Source organism: Panthera uncia (assembly GCF_023721935.1).
Source record: "Panthera uncia isolate 11264 chromosome B2 unlocalized genomic scaffold, Puncia_PCG_1.0 HiC_scaffold_24, whole genome shotgun sequence".
Classification (NCBI taxonomy): Eukaryota; Metazoa; Chordata; class Mammalia; order Carnivora; family Felidae; genus Panthera; species Panthera uncia.
The window spans coordinates 112,093,034-112,116,300 of NW_026057580.1; the positions used below are offsets into that span (position 1 = coordinate 112,093,034).

General features: G+C 41.5%; 1 protein-coding gene across 12 annotated transcripts in view; it reads left to right on the forward strand.

The window, feature by feature from the left end:
• MAP3K4 (mitogen-activated protein kinase kinase kinase 4) overlaps positions 1–23,267 on the forward strand; it is a 113,443-nt gene that overhangs the window by 51,597 nt on the left and 38,579 nt on the right. For all 12 annotated transcript variants that reach the window (XR_007462907.1, XM_049654542.1, XM_049654546.1 and 9 more), the window contains exons 3-5: positions 895–2,258; positions 18,519–18,761; positions 21,036–21,182. Coding sequence is in view for 11 of the 12 variants with exons in the window: in XM_049654542.1 (XP_049510499.1) it covers positions 895–2,258; positions 18,519–18,761; positions 21,036–21,182 (1,754 nt within the window). In the remaining variant the exon portion in view is untranslated. The remainder of the gene's footprint in view (positions 1–894; positions 2,259–18,518; positions 18,762–21,035; positions 21,183–23,267) is intronic.

Sequence of the window (23,267 nt, forward strand, 5' to 3'; positions counted from 1 at the left end):
ATTTTATATGCCGGTACAGGTAAGTGATGCTGATTTAGTGTATATCTTTTCACTTTTGCTAATGCTAAATTCAAAATGTTATCGTTCATTTGTTTGTGGGAAAGAAGAAACCAAGGAGGAGAATAACATTTTTGCCTATTGTTTGTCTTTCGTTTTTTATGAAAATAATCTGAAAGTGCCTAAAGATTCTTTGTTCAATCTACTTCATTTTACAAATGAGAAAAGTGACCCGGAAAACTTATGTGATATGCTCTGAGTTAATACATTTAGTTTACGGCAAAGGGGAGAATTGGATGTGTTTTCTGTTTTGTTTTGTTTTTTAAGTTTATTTATTTTTATAGTGCGTACATGAGCGGGGGGTGGGGGGGGGCAGAGAGGAGAGACAGAATCCCAAGCAGGCTCCACGCCATCGGCACCGAGCCCGATGTGGGGCTCGAACCCACGAACTGTGAGATCATGACCTGAGCTGAGATCAAGAGTCAGAGGCTTAACCAGCTGCGCCACCCAGGCGGCCCTGGATGTGTTTTCTAAACCACGTTTCTGTCAGATCTGCTGTGCTGTGTCTCTTGTAAGGTGAAGGCTTAACTTCTGACGATTTCTCTCCCTGTATAACTGCACTTTTGGCACAGAGGTAGACAGCTTGTTCTAGGCTACCACCGGAGACTCTTAGAGACTATAGCAAGTATAATAAAGCAGGGAAGATGGATAAAATCTTTTTAGAGGTTTAGAGATGCATATATTCTGAATCTTTTAATTTTCAGCAAATGGCTGTGATTTTGTCTCCAGTAACAGCCTGAAAAAGAAGTATATGTGAGTATCAGTTTTATTGAAGATACCGAGAGTAGCTTCACGTTTTAGAGTAACATAATGTTCTGTTTGTTTGTTTTTAAATAGAAAAAATGAATGCGCCAAACCAGCCTCCACACAAAGACACTGGAAAAACTGTGGAGAATGTGGAAGAATACAGCTATAAGCAGGAGAAAAAGATCCGAGCAGCTCTTAGGACAACAGAGCGCGACCATAAGAAAAATGTGCAGTGCTCGTTCATGTTGGACTCAGTGGGTGGGTCTTTGCCCAAAAAATCAATTCCAGATGTGGATCTTAATAAGCCTTACCTCAGTCTTGGCTGCAGCAACGCTAAGCTTCCGGTATCCGTGCCCATGCCTATAGCCAGAACTGCACGCCAGACTTCTAGGACTGACTGTCCGGCAGATCGCTTGAAGTTTTTTGAGACTTTACGACTTCTGCTAAAGCTTACCTCGGTCTCAAAGAAGAAGGACAGGGAGCAAAGAGGACAGGAAAATACGTCTGCTCTCTGGTTTAACCGATCTAACGAACTCATCTGGTTAGAGCTACAAGCCTGGCATGCAGGACGGACCATTAATGACCAGGACCTCTTTTTGTATACAGCCCGTCAAGCCATCCCAGATATTATCAACGAAATCCTTACTTTCAAAGTGAATTATGGGAGCTTTGTCTTTGTTCGAAATGGAGCTAGTTTTAATGGTACTTCAGTAGAAGGGCAGCGCAGAGCCCCTCATGGAACAAAGATTGTGGGTTACTCAACATATCACGAGCATCTCCAACGCCAGAGGGTGTCGTTCGAGCAGGTGAAACGGATAATGGAGCTGCTGGAGTACATAGAAGCACTTTATCCATCGTTGCAGGCTCTTCAAAAGGACTACGAAAAATATGCTGCGAAAGACTTCCAAGACAGGGTGCAGGCGCTCTGTTTGTGGTTGAACATCACAAAAGACCTAAATCAGAAGTTAAGGATTATGGGCACTGTTTTGGGCATCAAGAATTTATCAGACATTGGCTGGCCAGTGTTTGAAATCCCTTCCCCTCGATCATCCAAAGGCAACGAGCCGGAAGATGAGGGTGATGACACAGAAGGGGAGTTGAAAGGGCTGGAGAGTAGTGCGGACGAGGGCGAAGAAGAAGAGCTCTCTGGTCCAAGGGCCCCGGAACCCACACAGCCCGCTGACCGCCGTTTCAGCATCCATTCTCAGGACTGTGTGTCTAAGAAGCTTGAGCGGCTGGAGTCTGAGGATGATTCTGTTGGCTGGGGAGCGCCAGACTGCAGCACGGAAGCAGGCTTTAGTAGACACTGTCTGACTTCTATTTATAGACCATTTGTAGACAAAGCGCTGAAGCAAATGGGGTTGAGAAAGTTAATTTTAAGACTTCACAAGCTGATGGACGGTTCCTTGCAAAGGGCACGTATAGCACTGGTAAAGAGTGACCATCCAGTGGAGGTAGGTTTCTGGTAGGCATTAGTATGTTCTTGTCCTTAGTTCCATTATTACAAGGTGTTGTGTTGATTGTTGGTACTTTCATAGTCTCGATATGTTAAGTGTAAGTGGTAGTTACTGTAACTTGCAGATTTAAACATTTCTCTCAAGTACTGAAATAAATGGGGAAATGGATCTTTGAAAACTGTATGAAATTCAGTGAATTAAGTAGAAGGTGGTGTGTGGAGGGAGAAAAAATCCAGCCATATAAATATAGGATGGAGAAGGACAGGCTAGGTATAAATAAAGAGGGAAGAAAGCCACAATCATGGGTGACCACAAGCTGAATATGAGTCAGTAAAAAAGTCAACATGATGCTGAAATATTTTTAAATGAATATGGCATCCAAGGTCATGGATATAGTTCTTTCGGTATTCGTCGCAAATAGCTTACTCCCTTTTGAGTAGTGTGTCCAGTTTGGCCGCTGTATTTTAATTTTTTTTTGTGTTATTGTGTTTCTTTATTTTTGAGAGGCAGAGACAGAGCGCGAGTGGGGGAGGGGCAGAGAGAGGGGGAGACAGAATCTGAAGCAGGCTCTGGGCTCTGAGCTGTCAGCACAGAGCCCGATGCGGAGCTCGAACTCACGAACCGTAACACCATGACCTGAGCCGAAGTCGGATGCTCAACTGACTGAGCCACCCAGGCGCCCCATTGGCCACTGTATTTTATTTAAAGAGATGTGAGTTGTGGAGAAATGTAAGAATGATCAAAGGAAAAAAGAGTTCACTTCTGTGTTTGGCAAAGTTAGTGATTAGCGCAGATGATGGAGGTTCAAGGGAAGTCTTCATGATTATCAAGTCTGCGGTTTGATATGTGAAGATTTCTGGGAAAGGAATATGCCTCCTAGAAAAAGCGGTTGGAAAACAGTACAAATTTCATTTTGATAGCTTGAGGTCTCAAATTCTTCACTGTTAAGGTCGTTAAGACTAAAAAGTAGCACGTGTTGGATACTGTTCTTTAGAGCAAAAGAGTAATTTTTCTTTGTGGTGAGTTTGCATGTTCATTTGGCTAAAAGCAGAAACACCCAGATCTTTGAGATCCCTTACACCTGTGTTAGGTTGCGATTCTAAGTTTTAGTAGCTATGTACATATGTACGTATGCACCTTTTATTTTTATTCTTAAAAATTTTTTTAACTTTTTATTTTATTTGCTTTTCAGAGACAGAGAGAGAGAGAGAGAGAGAGAGAGTGAGCAGGGGAAGGGCAGAGAGAGAGAGGGAGACCCAGAATCCAAAGCAGGCTCCAGGCTCTGAGATGTCAGCACAGAGCCCAACGTAGGGCTCAAACCCACAAACCGCGAGATCAAGACTTGAGCTGAAGTCGGACGCTTAACTGACTTAGCCACCCAGGCCACTCCTATTTTTATTTTTTAAACTTCAGTTTACACAATCTGGCTTGCTTTGCAGTGAGAGGTGATAAAACAGCATTTTTTTTATAATCGGAAACAGTGGACGAGAGCCTCAGTTTGTAAGATTTTTATTGTTCGTGAACTAGATCGTGAACCTCTAGGAGAAGGGGTAAGACATTAACATAATATAGCAAGATGTTTGCAAAAGGAATCAGTACTTTGTAGCTATAAGAAGTTAGTTTACTTTGATTATTATTTTAATTAGATGTCTTAAAAGTGCATTTGTTATGAGATTTTCTTTGGACAGTATTTTAACTCTGATTTTTTATGTACGTCTTTTAATTAGGGCAAATGACTTTTTTCCCTTTGAGCTCCTGAATCACTGTTTTGTATGATTTCATTATAGTGCAGGTTTCAAAATCAGTAGAACCAAACTAAATACGGAATAAGGATTTGCCAGATACTTCAGATGGGGAATGGCTGACTTTGGTCTAGGTTTTTGGCTGGAGTGGGTCAGTTCCAGTGAGGACACATGTGGGCAAGACAGGGTCGATGATTAACTTTTCTTGTGAAGCACTATTTTTGAAGTGATATGAATGGAGTGGCTCTGGCAGCATTACCTCACCTCTAATTCAGTGGATCTCACAGGAGAGGGGGGCTCATGGTAAGGGCCCCGGGACGCATGTGGGGGCTTCATACGACTGCTTTAAACTCCCCCCTCCCCCCAGATTGTCTCCCTCTCCCTTGGGGATCCTCCGTGGCAGTGAACTGTCGATGCTAACAGTAGAGCTTTGCGTCCCTTAGATGTGTTGGAACAAGAAAGAGGCTGAGAATGGGTGATGAGTGCACTACATTTTGTATTAGAACTCAAGCTGAGTACAGATGGGTTCCCATCACAGTTGCCTGCCTTCGGTTTGACCAGTTGAGATGTAACTGAGAAGGTTATCCTTGTTAGGGAAAAGAGGAGACATACAGATTCAGAGCTCATAAAGCGTGGGAGTTAAAGGCTGCTTATTAGAATTTTTTGGATAGTGTTTGCTTTTCACAACAAAAATGGAGCACAGAAGCCCCTGCTGTTTCAGGTTTTGTGTCATAAAATGTGTTTGTCAAAGAACGAAAGAGTAACCGAGAGCTGAAGTAGAAATTCTTCTGTATTAGAGATCAGTCCAAACTAATAAAAGATGAGGCCCCAGAATTATAATTAACTCCGTGGGAAAGGAAGACTTCTTTTTATTTCCATTTGAGGAACATCATTTCTATAAGGGGAGGTGTGTATGTATACGCATGACTATATATAGACTTACCTTCTTGGTTTGTTTTAGACTTTGACTAAGTATTTTGGAGGAAGAGTTGCAGTTTTGAAATCAAGTGACTGGATTCCATTCCTTGGTGTGGGTCTTTCTCACCACATGACTTTGTAAATAACTTAATCTTTCGGACCCTTAGCCTTTGCGTCTGTAAAATGGCAATAATATTACTTCACTACCTACCTCACAGGGTTGTTGTGAGGCTTAAAAAGGTATTTGTATACATAGTAAAATGCTATAGAAGCCGACTATGAACTATTAATTTTTATAAGTTTTGTTAAATTTTTTTTCTCTTTAGAAGCTAACTGTAAGTCAATATGGGCTAGACTGTTTTATATTTTTATTTTTAAAGTGTATTTAACCTTCTTATCTCTGCAATCTCTGCCGAATACTCAGACATTTTCAAGGTACATTTTAAGCAGTGTATAGCCTTTAGGTTTAAAGACGGTTTTATTTTCATTCTTAATTGTTAGAAACATCTTGACCATCTGGTGCCACACGTTGTACCCAACACATATCTTCTACTTTGCACTGTATTTATGGCTTATGTGATAATAGTAATGAATATAGTCGAAGGATTTTGTAGAACGGAGGAAATATACTCATGATATTTGATTTTTCTTGACTATGTCTTTGTATTTTTATTCTTCGTGATTAAGTTACTTATAATTAGTGTTTATGAATAACGTGATCTTATGTTTAATTTCCTTTGGCTTATCAACATGCTTTATAAAGCAGTTTTTCTCTAAAATTTTATTATTATATTTCAGAATCTTTAAATTTAAAGACTTGTAATCTTCAGTTGATTATAGACTTCTGGAAAACTCGTAGATAGTACAGTTTTCATTTATGTTCTTTATCCTGCTTCCTCTGATGCTGACATCTTACTTAACTCTGCTATATTTGTCGAAATCAATTCATTAACATTGGTATAAAATACTGCTGACTAACTGCAGACATTATTTGGGTTTCTATTTTTCTACTAACGTCCCCTTTCCGTTCCAGGACCCAGTCAAGGACAGCACATTGCATTTAGTCGCATCTTCTTAGTCTCCTGTGATCTGTGGTAGTTGCTCAGTCTTCCCTTGTTTCTCATGATCTGGGCGGCTTGTAGCATGTCCCTGAATTTGGGTTTGTCTGATGGTTTCTCAAGAGTAGACTGGGTTCTTCGGCTTGGGCGCGAATGCCACTCTCATGGCATCATAATATCGTTGGTCATGTTAACCTGGATCACCCCGTGAAGGTGTCTGCCAGGTTCCTCCACAAGTTAGCAGTTTTCCCTTTCCATGCTGTATTCTTTGAAGTGAATCACTAAATGGAACCCGCATTTAAGGGGAGGGGAATTCCTGTAGGAATCTCCACCTCCAGGAGGAGGGAATATCTACATGTATTATTTGCAGTTCTTCTGTTTGAAAGATTTACCTCTTCTCTCCCATTTATTTATGTCTCTGTGTGGAGTCATAAATTTTTATTTTTTTCTTGGGTTGTAATCTAATAATATTGTTCTTTATTTCGTTGCTCAGATTGTTGCTGCTTTAGCCATCGGAACTCTTTCAGTTGGCTTCTGGGTCCTTTTGACATGCCTGCATCTTTTTTTGTATGGTTTTGCTTTTTGAGCAGTTTCTTATTTTAAAGCATCATCCTTTATTTTTCCTGTTGCGGTCCTGAGGTCAGCCGTTTCCCCGAGGAGCTCTGGTTCCTTTTATTGGAGTGCGGTATTTAGAAATGAAGATCTGGGCCCTGGATGTTACTGTCAGGTGTCATTCTTCCATGCCCTTCAGTGATAGAGTTAGAAAATATAGGTACGTCTTTCAGCCCACGTGTATGCACAGATCTGCAATTCCTTCTCTATCGATCGATCGATCGATCGATCAGTCTATCTGCTTACCTACCTGTCTTGTCTGTCTGTCTGTTGAAAATAAACATGAGTTCCGGTTGATGTCTGCGGTCTAATCCAGCACCACAAGTTTCATCCAGCCTCCCTCCTCTGCTCACTGGCAGTGGGAAACCTGGCTCCCGTGACTGCAGTTCATTGGCATATTCGTGCAGCTGGAGGATACGTGTAAAGTGGTTTCAGAAGCACTAACCAGGACCCCTGGGAGGAATAAATTGGCCAGCTAGAGTACAGCATTTAGGTACAGTTTGTTTTGTCTTTAGTCTCAGAGTGTCACAACAGAATTTACCAGTCAGTTAGGTTACCAGTTTCCTCCAGCTTCTTCAGTGAGGTTATAGCATACATTTGCAACATAGCTAGATTTATTTATTTGTTTGTTTATTTTTGAGAGAAAGAGACAGAGCATGAGTGGGAGGGGGGCAGAGAGAGAGGGAGACACAGAATTGGAAGCAGGCTCCAGGCTCTGAGTCCGATGTGGGGCTTGAACTCACAGATCATGAGATCATGACCTGAGTGGAAGCCGGTCGCTTAACCAACTGAGCCACCCAGGTGCCCCAAGCTAGATTCACTTAATCTCAGTCTGCCTTCTGTCCTGGGATTCCCCAGTGTCCTAGTTGATTTTTTCAAGTTTACCTACCATAAAGTTTACTTTTTGTGTTGTATAGATCTGTGAGTTTTGTGCATTTTTTAAAATGTCAAATGCCCATAAAATATTGGAGCCACAGATTGTGATATGGTTATTCTCTGTTCCTTCCTTTTTGTTTTACCATCTGAAATTTATACCTTTTCGGAAGAAGAGAAAGATAAAATGAAAATTTTTACTTTAGTGTATAAAAAAATTTAGTTGCCTGGCTCATTGCATGTTACCATGCATATTACCTCAAATCCTAAGGAGGAGTTTTGGTTACTTTATAAATTAACTCTCTTTTGAGTTAGAAATGATGATGTATTTATCGTAAGTTTAATGGCCAAAAAAATATTGTTTGCCTTATGATCCAAGAATATATATAATTATGCTAACTTTTCCTATAAGCACAAGCAGCCCTGGAGAGGTTGCCTTTTGTATTCAGAGCGGACAAAGCCTGTAGAAGCTAGGACATGTAGCAACAACAGCTACTCGTTTTCAAGTCTTGCCTTGTGCCAGGCACAACAACCCAAGGAAGGGGTGGTGTTCATTCCATATTTCACAAATAAGGGGAGTAGGTAACTTGCTCCAAATCACAGGAGCTGTTGATTGTCGGAGGGCTTTACACCCAGGACCCTTGGATCCCGGACTTTAAACTGTGCCCGTGGTGTCCAGACCTGGCTGCACATCACTGTTACACAGGGAGCTTTTGAAAATACACGTACTCGTGCCCTTTTGGGTTATAGGGCAAATCAGAATCTCTTGGGGTAGGACGTGAGCATCGACATCTTTACCCTCCAACGTGCTTCACACGGAGCGGGACCAGCGCAGTGCGCTTCGGACTAAGCCCATGGGAGACACTAAGTAGGCTACGGTATTCCCCTACCCCCGCCTTCCAGATCGGTGTTCATTAATACAGTTATCGTAGTTAATTATTCATTTGCTTCAGTCATCACCTGTCTGATTGCATTAGTAAAGTTACACAAACTTTTTATTACTTATTTTTTATTTTATTTTTTTGATGTTTATTTTTGAGAGAGAGAAAGAGAGACAGAGTGTGAGCAGGGGAGGGGCAGAGAGAGAGGGAGACACAGAACCCGAAGCGGACTCCAGGCTCCGAGCCGTCGGCACAGAGCCCGACGCGGGGCTGGAACCCACGGACCGTGAGATCGTGACCTGAGCCGAAGATGCTCCACCGACAGAGCCACCCAGGCACCCCCTTTGTTAAAAATTTTTTTTAATGACAAACTTTTTAATTGAGTAAGTGGCAAGCCAATGAACACATACTGCTCACTTGCCTATAAGTTTTCTGTTTTCTTAAAAGAAGCATATTTACTTGAGGGAAGATAGAAATTTGTTCTGTGTTATTTTTGACTGCGGTGAGCCAACTGAGTGAAACCGGATGTAAGATGAAAAAGATCAAAGGAGAGAACTCATCAGCTTGCAGTGGAGAACTGGATCCTGTGATGACAACGCAGCAGCAGCAGCAGCAGCAAGGCTAGTAGCTGCCATTAACTGAGTACTTGTTATATATGGAGGCGGGTTGGTCAAGTAACTTGGTCGTCACCCAGTATGGCAGAGCCAGGACGCGAACCCAGCGCTGGCTGTAAAGCTGTGCTCCTAATCCTTACACTATACTGCCTCCTGAATTTATATTTTGTCCCGCCTTGCGCTTTGAGTATTTTTTGACTTAGTGGCTAGCATTTAAAAAAATTACAAGATATTACATGAATATCTGGATTTTTCTGTTTTCCTTAAAGTCCTGGGAGGAGGTCTGTCGCCACTGGGCCTGCATTCCCACGTGGTAGCATCTGGCGGGTTCCAGCTGACCACAGTGCCCATCATTTCTTGTTCTCTTACCGTCACCTTTCCCTCGCTCACCCATTGGCATCACCCACCTGGCCCTGTGGGCATGTCAGTCTGTGACATGGCCCCTGGTGTAGAATCGTAGAAACTAACTTTTGAAGGCTAACACAAAGACTACAGTCGATCCTTGAGCAACATGGGGGTTAGGGGTGCTGACCCCTTGCACAGTCAAAAATGCGTGTATAACTTTTGACTCCCCAGAACTTAACTACTAATAGCCTGTTGTTGACCAGAAGCCTTACTGATAACCTAAACAATTAACATGTATTTTGTATGTTAGATGTATTATGTACTGTATTCTCACAATAAAGAGAAAAGAAAATGTTACTAAGAAGATCATAAGGAGGGGCGCCTGGGTGGCTCAGTCGGTTGGGCGGCCGACTTCGGCTCAGGTCATGATCTCGTGGTCTGTGAGTTCGAGCCCCGCGTCGGGCTCTGTGCTGACAGCTCGGAGCCTGGAGCCTGTTTCAGATTCTGTGTCTCCCTCTCTCTGACCCTCCCCCATTCATGCTCTGTCTCTCTCTGTCTCAAAAATAAAAATGTTAAAAAAAAAATTAAAAAAAAAAAAAAAAAGAAGATCATAAGGAAAAGAAGATACATTTACAGTCCTGTACTGTATTTGTCAAAAATACTCTGCGTGTAAGTGAAGGCATGCAGTTCAGACTCTGCTGTTCAAGGGTCAGCTGTATTTTGATCTGCTCCTTCGTTTTATAAGACGATGTGCCTTCTTTTGTTTTACTTCTATATTGAGCGTATATACAAAGAGATGAAGTTGCTGCTTATCCTGCTCAGAGTACTAAATCCTTTGGTTTGGATCTTGTAGACTTTTTTTGGTGCTTATATAAATGTATGTCTTTGTTATGTGATACAGGTAATTTTTAACAGGTTTTTATTTAAATCGCAGTTAGTTAACACATGGCCTGATACGAGTTCCAGGTGTACAATGTAGTGACTCAGCACTTCCGTAAACACCCCGTGCTCATCACGAGTGCACTCCTTTTTTTTTTTTAATGATAATGCTGTATTTATTCTGGGACTGATGGGTTGTCCCCCCTGCCCCCATGTTGGTGTAGTTAGCTGTGCTTCAGTTCCATTTAACAACTACATGGTATTCCATCATGTGAATGTACCATGGCCTATTTAGCCATTTTACTGTCTTGTTTAAATCCCACCCTCTTCCGCTGGCACCCATCCACCTGTTCCTTGTGCCTCCCAGGACAGTTTTGTTTTGCTTTGTTTTTACATTCCACATATGAGTGAGATCATATGGTGTTGGTCTTTGTCTGTGTGACTTACTTCACTCAGGAAAATGTCTTCAGGGTTCACCCTTGTTGTCACAAATGGCAGGATTTCCTTCTTTTTTTGTGACTGAATAATATTCCATTTTGCATATATATAAAATCTCACGCTTCCTTTATCCATTCACCCACTGGTGGACACTTAGGTTGTTTCCGTATCTTGGCTATTGTACATAGTGCTGCAGTGAACACACTGGGGGCAGATTCCTCTTCGTGTTAGTGTTTTCATTTTCTTTGGATAAATACACAGAAGTGAAATTTGCAGATCAGATGGTGGTAGGTCTATTTTTAATTTTTTGAGGAACATCCCTATACTGTTTTCCATGGTGGCTGCATCAATTTACTCCCCACCGACAGTGCACAAGCCTTCCCTTTCCTCCACATCCTCGCCAACACTTGTTACTTCTTATCCTTTTGATAATAGCCATTCAATAAGTGTGAGGTGATATTTTACTGTGGTTTTGTTTTGCATTTCCCTGATGATTATAACCACGTCACTCTTAAGGGACACTTAACTTTTAATAGTGCAGCCAAGAGTATTGTGTACATTCCCCTTTATAAACTTCATTGTTCTCGTAAGAATGATTAATTGAAATGGAATTGTGAGCTCACTGTGCATGCACATTTAAATCTTTGATAGACACTGCCAACTTGCCCTTCAAAATGGTTTTATTCATGTTTACTTTACCTGACAGTGGAGGAGAAATCCCATTAGTCCTCAGTTTTGCAACCATGATCAGTAAAAACTGTAATTTCCTTTTAGTCTTTCATTCTCCTCACTTTTAGTGACATTGAGCCCGTTGTCAAGTTTATAGGCCACATATATGTCTTCTTTGAATTTTCTTTTTCCTCATTTTATTCATTTTCTATTTTTATTATTATAATCTTGATCTGTTGGAGTTATTTATATTTTATGGATATTATTCATTTTTTATTATGGCTATACATCTTTTTTTCAAACTGTCTTTTAACTTGTTTATGATGTTTTTCCCTACACAGAAACTTAAAATTTTTATTATAGCCTTCATCACCTTATTTTGTGTGTAGTCCAAGCTTATAAAACATTCTGTATTTTTTCCTAATTGTTTTTACATAGTTCAGGAAAATTTTGTTAAGAAAAATACCAAACCCATGTAAAACTAGACAGAATAATACTATGAATACCTTTGAATCTGTATCCCAGCACAGTGGTTATTAACTCCTGGCCAGTACGTACTGCCACTCCACACTTCCTCCATCATTTTGAAGAAAAGCTCAGGGATCATCATATTTTATACATTTCTCTGAAGGAAGAGGGCCTGTTCTAGAAATGTACCGCAGTCCCATTGTCACACCTAAAATGTAGCATTAACTCCTGTGATCATCAAAGATCAAGTTAATGTTCATATTTTGATTGTGTCATAGTTATCTTGGTTTTCTTTGAAAAACATTTAACATTTTAAATCATCAGTTTTCGAATATCCATCACACAAGGTAACAGTTCGTTATATTTCTTAAGTGTAAGTCCTCCTCCCTTTTTTTTGCCATATGTTTATTGAACAACCTGGGCCTTTTACCCTGTGGAGTCTCCCACAGTCTGAATTTTGGTAAATGGACCTACAGGTGTCCTATTATGTGTTTCCTTTTTCTCTGTGTTCTGTGTAAAGTGACTGTAAGGTCTAGTGGCTTGATCAGATTCAGGATTTCTTGATTGATTGGTTGATTAATGGCATTAGTACTACTTCATCGGGACACACAGAATGTATGACTGTCTCTCTGAGATGTTCCCATCCTTAGGGAACAGCCCTTTGGGGATATGCCCTCAAATTACTGTGTTTGAAAGATGCTTGAATAATTCTTCATGGTTATGCCACCAACTGGACATGTATTTAGATTCTCTTCTTTTTTTGGCTATATATTTAAAATAACAGCTGTATTGAGACAGAGTTCACATACCATGATATTCACCATTTTGAAGTGTTGAGTTCAGGGGTTTTTACTGTATTCAGGGCCGTGTAATCATCAGCGCCACGTAACCCGAGAACATCTTCAGCATCCCTGCGCGAAGCCCGCGACCAGTTAGCTGCCACCTCCAGTCTTTCCACCCGCCGCCTGCAGCCCCGAGCAACCCCTTACCTGTTTTCTGTCTCTTTATATTTGCCTATTCTGGCCATTTCCTGTAAATGGAATCCTCTAGTGGTCTCTCAGGATTGGCTTTTTTCACGCCACCCACGTTGTGGTTGTATCAATGCGCCATTCGTCTGTGTGGCTGAATAATACCCACTCAAATGTGGGTGTCCCACATTTTCTTCACCCACTCAGAGATCTCTTACGTGTATTTTTTATTTTTAGGTTTTGCTTTTTAACCTTAATTTTGCAAGAGTTATGAGAAATGCTTTGTTTTAAGAGAAAAATCTATGGAATAATATATTTTCAAGGAAATCTGATTTCTCTGATAAAGGTATTATGCTTTAAGATTATGTTTTATTCTTCCATTTTGTAATATAAGCTGTGTATGCAGTTTTCTTTATTTACTTTTAATATATGGCAAGTGTATTTTTACCCCTTAAGGTTATACTTACATTAATATCTTTGTATAATATACTTACTGCTCTCTCTCGCCCCAACATTTTTTTTAATGTTTATTTATTTTAGAGAGAGACAGAGGGTGAGTGGGCGAGGGGCAGAGAGAGAGAGGGAGACACAATCTGAAGCAGGCTCCAGGCTCCGTGCTGTCAGCACAGAGCCCGACACAGAACTTGAACTCATGAACCGGGAGATCATGACCTGAGCTGAAGTCGGACACTTAATCTGAGCCACCCAGGTGCCCCAGCCCAACATTTTTTTTGTTGTTATTTGTGGCTTCTCAACTATGAGGATATTGGAATTACCCTTTTTTTTAAAGCCAGGTTTTCATTTGAAGTAATTTTTCTTTTACGTCCAGTGAAATGCTAAGAAATTGCATATGCCCGCCACCCCCCGCCCCGGCCCCCCAGATTGTGATCCTTGCGGTGTTTCAACAATATAGCCGTTACTGACCACACTTTCTCCCTTGCATTATCCCCTCCTTTCAGTTCTGGGGGAGTATGTGTGTGAGTTTCGATAGACAGACATAGAGAAGTAGACAGAGATTGAGATTTAGATACAAAGTTTTTGGCTTTTTTAAAAATTTTTGAGACTCATGTTTTGATTTTTGTTAATGGTCTCCTGAGTCATTTTGTTCCATAGTAGTCCTCAGTAAGGGTTCAGAAAAACAGCGTTTTCTGTGTTCTTGAATTTTCCAAACAGTTTGTGGCATTTACTCTTGCAAGTCTATTTGGCTATAAAATCTTTGGCCTATATTTTCTTTCCTTGAAGAAGTTTGATATATATAATGCTTTTGTCTTTTGGCCTGCATCATGGAGGTTGGGAAGTCTGATGACAATACATTTTTGTTTCTACCTGTAAGACCTTTGTTCACCTGTATTATTTATTTATTTATAACCTGGAGGCCCAAAGGATCGTTGTGTTGTTGTTGTTGTTGTTTTCTTTTTCTTCAAACTCCAACTAGTTTACTTGGTGTTGGTTTTTCCACATTGGTATTTTTGAATACATGGTGCCATTTTAATATATTATTTCAGGTTTTGTTTGGTTTTTATCTGTTTTTTTTTTTTTAATTTCAAGTGAATTTCTTATTGTTTTAACTTTTTTCTGTTTCATTGATTTGGTTTTCTTCTCTGGGAACCACTGCTGTATATGTTTTGGACCTACTTTCCCTCTCTTCTCTGTCCCTTTATTTCAAATCTTCTTTTCCTTTTCCTTTTCCTTTTCCTTTTTCTTTTCCTTTTCCTTTTCCTTTCCTTTCCCTTTCCTCTTTTCTCTTTTCTTTTCTTTTCTTTTCTTTTCTTTTCTTTTCTTTTCTTTCTGATATATAACATTTTCTTCATTTTTACCTCCTGTTTCTGTGAAGCCATGATCTGTTCTGTTTGTGTTCATGTTCCTGCTAGTTTGTTTTCTGTTTTTGAAATGATGAAAAATTATCTTCTGAGTACTATCACTTTGAGTTCTTCTAATTTTAATTTATGTTGTTCTTTTATATCTTCTGTGGTTTTCTTAATTTCTTTCAGCATTTTTTTTGAAAATTAGGCCACAGCTCTGTTTAGTGGGCGTGTCTTTCTGGCATGTTTTCTTTGTCCGTAAAGTGGTTCAGCTCGCTCTTTCTCTGCTTAATAACCTTGTATGGATTCCAGCCCTAGTGGGTTCTAGTGCTGTCCTTTCCTCTTGCTCTTTTTTAAACATTTGTTTTCATGGACTTTAAGGAAAGAGAGAGTTCAGAACGTGTTTAGGTTTATAGCTTTGAGCTTCTCCTTCTGAACTGCAAAAAAATACAGTCTTTTCTTTTTGAGATCTTCTGGCTGTGTTCCCCTCCCACTGCTGGACCCTCTCGCTCCTTTACGTCTCCTGTAGTTTGCAGGTCAGTTGGATTTTACTTTAGCAGGTTTGTCCTGGAAGAAGATTTTAGCGGATAGTTTTTAAGAGTCTGGGGAGCCTAAACCGCTTCGGCCCCTTCAGACCTATTACAACGCTTTCACCTCACCTGTGAATCTGGGCCCAGATTGCTTTCTTCTCACTGAAGTCCTCAAATGGAAGCAGTGAGCTTTCTATCGGATGGTCCTTGGTGACTGTGGAATTTGCCTCTTTAGGCCCATCAGACACCCTGGTAATCCCCTGGGTTTCCCCTGCACGAGTGCTGATCCTGCAGGGTCCGGAACAGGTCCTTTCTCCCCATCTCTTCTACTTTGGACTTCATGGCAATACCTCATCACCAAGTTGTATTGGACGTGTGTCTTGTTGTCCTAGTTCTGTCTGTTCTTATGGGGGAACTAAGGGAAATCAAAATTCTGCTGCCACCACTGTCTTTCCAGAATTCCTGTTATTATGTTGAGTGCCTAACTGGTCAACAGTTAGAAATGACTGGTCATTTCGACTGCCTAAAATGACAATTTCATATGGTTTAACCTAATGTATAGCTCTGTGTTTAGGTTTTAGTACGTTTGGAGTCTTTCCAAATATGTATGTTCAAAACATATTTTTATACTTACACTAATACATACTTTGGTTTCTCATATCAGGCAAGAATTTCTAAACAGCCACATAATTAAAAAAATGGTTAATTGTGACAGCATGAGGTCTAGTTATAGAGGGAGGTAAGGAGGTAATTTTTCAATTTTCTAGAACATTAGATTATCCATTATTGTCCAACTGTTTCAGCTGCTGTTTTTTTTATGTATTAAATTATGGATAATTAGATATGTTTCTCTGCTGATCTGTTTACAGTACTTTTCTATTTTACATAAAGTAGTTTCATTAGTAAGGTCTGCCATTGTGTGGGGCAATTCTTCCCGTTAATTCTTTAAAAAACATTTTTTTTTATTAAAAAAATTTTTTTTTAACGTTTATTCGTTAATGAGAGATAGAGACATAGCATGAGCAGGGGAAGGGCAGAGAGAGGGGGAGACACAGAATCCGAAGCAGGCTCTGGGACCTGAGCTGTCAGCACAGAGCCCGACGCGGGGCTTGAACTCAGTAACCACGAGATCATGACCTGAGCCGAAGTCGGACGCTTAACCGACTGAGCCACCCGGGTGCCCCGTTCCCATTAATTCTTTAAGAAACATTTCTGGGCTGCTTTTATTTTTGTACATTACTTTCTTCCACATGAGTTTTACTGAATGAGTTTATTAATGCGCACAAAAGGTCAGTGAGATTATGACTTGTAATTACATTGCATTTTTATTGATGTCTGTGTACGATGGAGTCGGCCCAGTTTGCCTGAATTGATCACGGACTTTATGCCATATCTGACCCTGTATTTCTCACTGGAGGTAATAATAAATGAAGGAAGTAATAACAAATAGTGCCATTCTTGCACTTTATTGCCCCTTTCCAGGTTTTTTTTCCTCATATGTTTTTTTTTTTTTAAGTTCAAATACTCCTTTCTAGAACTTGCATTATAGTCTTTAACCGAGTTATCACCCTGGAGTTGTATCTGCCTGTGTAGATTCTGCTAATTTCATGGCTTCTCACTTCCTTGGGTATTTTGTCTTAGGATCTTTATTTGGATTTACTTTTCATTTGATTAGACCTTACTATACTTCCTCAGGGCTTTTTGTAGTGAAGGTAAAGGAATTGTACGTAGAGTTCTTCCTTTTCTAAATAGGTTTCTTCCTTCTTCACGTTAGCGGTGTCTTGACTGTGCAAACAGCCCTCTCCATCTCCTGTTCTTTCTGCACTCATGTGATTCTTATGTTAAGCTCCTAGATCTGACTCCCGTGTCTCTATTTTTCACCCCAAATTTCTGTTTCTTTTTCTTTTGCTCTTTGTTACAGTGATAATTTCTGTAGTTACTGCCTAAGTTATTAATTTTTATCACATTCATTCTGTTCTTACTGTCTTTATTGAATTCGTTATAGAAGTCTTGGTTTGTTAAATTGTTTTTCCAGAGGACTGCGATGAGATCTTGCAGTAGAGTATTTTATGGTTCTCTCTGTTTCCTACATGAAATCAGTGTCAGCTGTTCTGATTCTTCACCTTGGTTTCCTTAAAGTTGCCACTTCCTCTTCAGTGCTCAGTAGTTTTTTAACGCCTGCTCCTCCTTGGACAGGGATTGACCCGCCACGCACCACCAGGAGGAACACGTTTTCCCAGCAGCTGTGTGGGTCTGGCCGTTGGGTCTCCCAGGCGGTGTTCTCTTGCACTGTGGACAAGTAGGGATTGTTCTCTTTCCCAGCGAGCTTGCAGCATGTGGGTAAACGGGCTGGGACGCTAGGGAATGCCAAAAGAATTCTTTAGAATTTTATCATAGAAAGTTTGTGGAATTTCATAGAGCTTTACATCAGCCTTTGATCTGGTACCACTCTCTGCGCCAGAGAAAAACAAGCGTTTATATTGCCTAAAGCTTTTAAACAGACATGTCTTAACCCTAACCGCGTTTATCACATTTTAAAAATGATGCACTATTTTAAATACTCTGGCCTGTTACAGAAAACTAAAGCATGTGTTAATTTAAGGGCAGAAATCTGTGTTGAGCATGAACGGATATGAGCAGAGGAGACGAGTTAAGAGTTCAGTAAAGGACAGGGAACGTAGATATGAGTGACATTGAGGCAGAATAGTTCTAATTGGTGATGTTTTAAATTGAAGAGAAATTGAGGTTTTCAAATCTTGTTGGCCTCTGTTTTCTCAATAAAAGGAGAAATGAAGGTCTTTGGATCTGATTGGTCGGGGTGATGTTGCCAGAAGTTTAAGAACGGTGGGGAAGCTCCAAACTCCCTGTTTCATGAGGAACAGCATAAGGCATTGGATGGAGTAACTGTAAGAAAGGGGAGTGACACTGAGATTCCCAGGGGTATCAAATAACATTTGAGTGGGACCAGCCAGGTCAAGTTTAGAAATTTTTTATATAGCTCGGGAGAGCAACGGACAGAGGAATTGGTAGAATCAGCTAGTTTTTATGTTTATGTAAATGGCTCCCTGGTAATCTTTCTCAGATTTTAATAATTTCTGGTTTTCTCAGTCTAGAGATAGTTGTGGATAGTACTGTATCTAACCCTAAAAGTAAAGTGTTGTAATCAGTTTAAGTGTGATGATAAAATTTGTGATGAAAATGATGAACTTGGTAGTTTTTCCACTATGCTTTTTTGATAAAAATGTCATAGTTTGGTATTAGTTCTTGTTAGGATTTTCTTTTACTTTTAGAACTGCTTGGGTCTATGTTAAACACGTTGAATTATTCTAAAGATTATCTTACCTGTAAAATTGTGACTTTTGTAGGTTTGCCAGCAAATTATAGGGAATAATAGTTACAACCACAACCATAGCACCTCCTTTTGTATGCTCTTGTAACTTTTGTTGAATTTTTGTTCTAGTTTTCCGAATTTCCAGACCCCATGTGGGGTTCAGATTATGTGCAGTTATCCAGGACGCCATGTTCCTCGGAGCAGAAATGCAGCACTGTGTCGTGGGATGAACTCCAGTCCATGGACTTGCCCTCATTCGAACCTGCCTTCCTGGTCCTCTGTCGAGTCCTTCTGAATGTCATACATGAGTGTCTGAAGTTAAGATTGGAGCAGAGGCCTGCTGGAGAACCGTCTCTCTTGAGTATTAAGCAGGTCTGTTTCCAAGACTGATTAAAAAAAGTTGGCAATTATTATGCTATTCTACAGGCTTATAGTCTTTATTTTGAGGATTTTTTAAAATTGTTGCAAATAGCGAAAAATGAGTGCATGTTGGTGTTGTTAAGCTGCTCTTTTTAGGGTAATTTCAAACGTTCTTTGCATGTAGTCCTCAAAGAGAAGACTGCGGCTCGCCTTCTTGCCATCACTTTCTTGTTCCGGAAGGATATAGAAGGATGGTGGTGGAATGGCGTAGCCTCCCAACATTAGCCGTTGAAGGCTGGGAGCTTAAAATTCACTCAGGAGAAGTAGTTTAAGTTCCTTACACTTACTTTCTTGTCCTAGTGAAGCTACCTGCAAACAGATCATTCATTGTCTTTAGAGTGTGCAGCTGGGAGATGTTTGGACTCTTTGCCCGTGTAGACAGTTGCATGGTTTAAATAGTAATGACAGCTTCTGCTTTCTTGTTTTTTATCAATTTTGGATGGGATTTTCTAGGGAGTTTGATACTCCACTGGTGACAGGAAGGGCTGGAAGCAGTTGTATCTAGCACGGTGAATGCTGGTGAGTGTTTGTATTCGTACTTTATGGTATTAACCATACGGATATCCACTATACAAGATAAATAATTCCGATTGGGGGAGGAGGGAAGGTATGTTTTTGTCAACTGTGCTTGTCTGTCCCCTGGGGATGGAAGGGGGATGATGGGATGGCACCTGGGGACAAGCACAGGTCATCGGATAGGCACAGAATAGGACTTGACTTTGGTGGTGTGGCTCGGAGAAGGCATGACTCGTTGTTGCCGCTTGGGTTCCTGGGTTCCTGGGTTCCTGCCCAGCACCGGCCAGAGAGTGTTCTTCTCTTCCTCGCTTTGCTTCTCACTGCCCGCTGTGGCCGTGGCCGTGCCTCTCACTTGTCCACCTGTTGCAGTGGTAATTTAGTAGGCTTTAGCAGGCCTGGGTATATACTGACTTCCTTTCTCACAAAACGAATATTCAGGAATATAACCTGGTAAAAACAAGGCAGAGTTTACTTTTTGCTAGTGGGGCTCTTATGAAGATGAAACAGTAGTTTATGTTAAAATGTTTTTAAAAATAAAAAAACAAAACTTAGATGAATGTAGTATTGCTAGAATCAAAATAAAACAAGTTTTGGCTTAGATCATTCAAAGATTCGGTTATAAGCACCTAAGTGACATCTTTAACCGAGAAATGTACGTCTGAACAGAACAGCTTTTAGTAGATGTCACTCTAGCCGTGGCTCCCTGATAGTGAGTAATTACTTTTAGAACCGTTTGAAGGGGAATTTGTGTGTATAAAGGCAATCTGTATTAATTTTGGAATATTTGACAAGTACAGAAAATGATGCAGACAAAATGAGAATTATCCTATGATGCTGCCCCTCAGAGAGGACCACTGTAACTATTTCGGTGTATTTGTGTCCACCTGTTCATCCCACACATACAAATAAAAGAAAAGGAGATGAGTTTTTACCCTTAAATATTGTTCAAAAAAAGATTTCAGATGGCTAAAGCAGTGCTCTGCTATGTAGGTACATCGTATTTATGGAATCCCCATTGCTTTAAGCAATACTGTGATAATCTAGCGAGATGCCGTGATGGAAGGGCTGGAGGGCCAGTGACCTCATCCCGTCTCCCTCCCTCCTGTCCCGCTGCCTCCTGGGCCTAGTGTGTGGGGTCACTCATCTGTTTGTTTAGTTTTGTTTTCCCTTGACCTCTGTCTGTTTTCATCAAATTGATCTTAGGTTTGATTTTCGTGATTATTAGAGGCTTCTGATGGTAAAGGCCACAAATCACGTAGTTACTGTACTAAATTACCGCAAAGATTGTCATGCCCTGTGGGATGTAGGTGTATTTGAATCTTTACTATGTTTTTGGTTAAAAATAAGCAGTTTCATTAGGAGAGTTTTCTATCCATTGTCTTATATGATGCAAAATCGTAGAAAAATAGACCTTACTGTGTGGGATGTCTCTTCTGTATAACTTTATTTGTAGGGGAACGTATTGTCACAAATCGGCGTTTGCCTGTCTGGTACTCTCCCCGTGTATTCATGCTGTAATAGTAAATACTTATTTTCGGTTTTTGGTTCCTAGTCAAGACTGCTAAGATATGTATATGAACGGAGCTGATAAAGAGTTGGAAACACTTTAGGACTTGGAGACTTCTTGAGGATTCAGGTGGGAGGTGTGTGGGCTGACAGATGGCGCGGCCCTGGTGTGCGACGTCACAGAAGGTGTGTGTGCTCCCGCAGCTGGTGAGGGAGTGTAAGGAGGTGCTGAAGGGCGGCCTTCTGATGAAGCAGTACTACCAGTTCATGCTGCACGAGGTTCTGGACGACCTGGAGAAGACCGACTGCAACATCGATGCCTTCGAGGAGGACCTGCACAAAATGCTGATGGTGAGGCCCAGTGGGGGGTTTCTCAGCTGCACGGGGGGGGGGGGGGGGGGGGCGGGGGGGGGGGGGGGGTAGACGCTCTTCCGGTCGGTCTACCGAGGGCGGGGGGGGGGAGGGGGGGGGGGCAGTCTTTAACCTGATTCTTTTCATCTAGTATTGGATTACGTTTGTGTCTCCTAAATCCACGTTTTAAAAAACGCCCAAGGGTTTTTGCGTTAGAATTTTTGGCGAAGCTTACCCTATTTTGTTAACTGTAAGACTCTTCATCTTAGAGCAGAACGGCCCAGAAATGGAGTCGTAGTCTGGTCCTATTTTATTGAGCCATCTGTTCTTAGCTGTTCTGCAATGCGTGGCCGGCGCCAAGACTGAGAAGACAGTAGTGATAGTTAGAGGCTCCTAGTCTGGCTGGGCCCTGGGCGTGAGCGCTAGGTGCCTGGGCGGGACTCTGAAATGCGGTGACCACTTGGAGACGGGTCACCTAAATTAGCTTGGGGACGTGTGGGAGCCAGAGTCCGCTGAGGAACTGGGCCCATTTGAGGAATTACAATGGGATTTGGCAGGAGCAGACCTGCCCAGAGGAGCTCCCCAGTCCTTACACCATGTGAGTTGTGTGTACGCACACACGTTGTAACCCCTGTCCTGTTGTTCCGATTATTCACTCCTGGTGGACGTATCCTTTTACCTTAGGTGCCCGTTTAAGACTTACTTGCAAGGTTTGCTTTTCTCTGGAAGCTTTATCTGACAATTTCAGTCTTTAACGTGCCTCCGTCGACACCTTCTCTGAACTCTACGCAGTCATGGTTAGAGCTGTGCGGTGAAATATGCAATGATACACCATTTCTCTGCTCTCAGGTTTCCCAGACTACTGAAAGCGTCATCAGCCAGCGGCTGTAGCCTGGAGTGACTTTGTCTTCCATGATGTCTGGTAGAGGATAGTGTGTAGCCAGCACCTGTTGGATTGAGTCGGGCATATGCACAGATGATTCTGTAACCTGGCAGGTTGATGAAACAATACAAGAATGACCATGCTTGTGGGTATATTATTTGGGGAAGGTTTTCAAGACATATTTTGCATGCCGTTTCGCCGTGTCCTGTGTCAGGGTGGCTGCAGCACCTCCAGGGACCACCCCCACTTTCTAGGCTAGAAGAAAAGAGAAGGGCAGAAGGGGAAAAGTGCCCTTGCCAGCTAAGTCCAGAGCAGTGAACGCTCTCCTGGAAGCCACACCCACCACCTTTCCTCTGCATCGTATTGACCAAACCTATGGCGTGGCCTCTTGACTGTGGCAGAGGCTGGGGATTCAGATGTTTAGCTTTCCAGTTGCTACAGCAGAAGGATAGAAAGGGGGCGCCTGGGTGGCTCAGTTGGTTGAGCGTCCGACTTCGGCTCAGGTCATGGTCTCGTGGTCTGTGCATTTGAGCCCCGAGTCAGGCTCTGTGCTGACAGCTCGGAGCCTGGAGCCTGCTTTGGAATCTGTGTCTCCCTCTCTCTGCCCATCCCCTGCTAGTGCTCTGTCTCTGTCTCTCTCTCTCTCTCTCTCTCTCTCTCTGTCTCTGTCAAAAATAAATAAACATTAAAAAAAAAAGAAAGAAGGAGGTGGCTAGGAGGGGGACTTATAATATCTGGTGCATTACAAGAAAGAATTTTGAGTTTGAAATTATTTCTTAATTGGGGTGAATGCATAAAAGACCAGAGTGTGTAACCTGGCTACATTTTGAAATACAGTGTATTTCTTAGGTCAGAAAAGTCTTTATCATTGAAAAGTCATGATAAAAAAACAAATGCAAATTATTTTTTCTCTTTCTCTCAATGGATGGTTAAACCAGGAGTTTAAAAAGACAAAAAGCTTCCCAAACTGTCTTTGGTGGTTTCACAAAGGCACACACAGCAAGCACCCTTATCAGTGCGGTCACTGAGGCAGGAAGGGTAAGAGGCAGGTGGGCAGGGTGTGCCCTCGGGCCATTCAGTGCCGGAGTCCGGAGTCCTCGGTGTGCCTGTGGGATATCTGAAGGCCAGGTGAAGGGAATACCCAAATTCGCAGCAGCTCCTCAGAGCTCTAAGTACTTAGGACTTTGTTTTGGTTTTGCTAC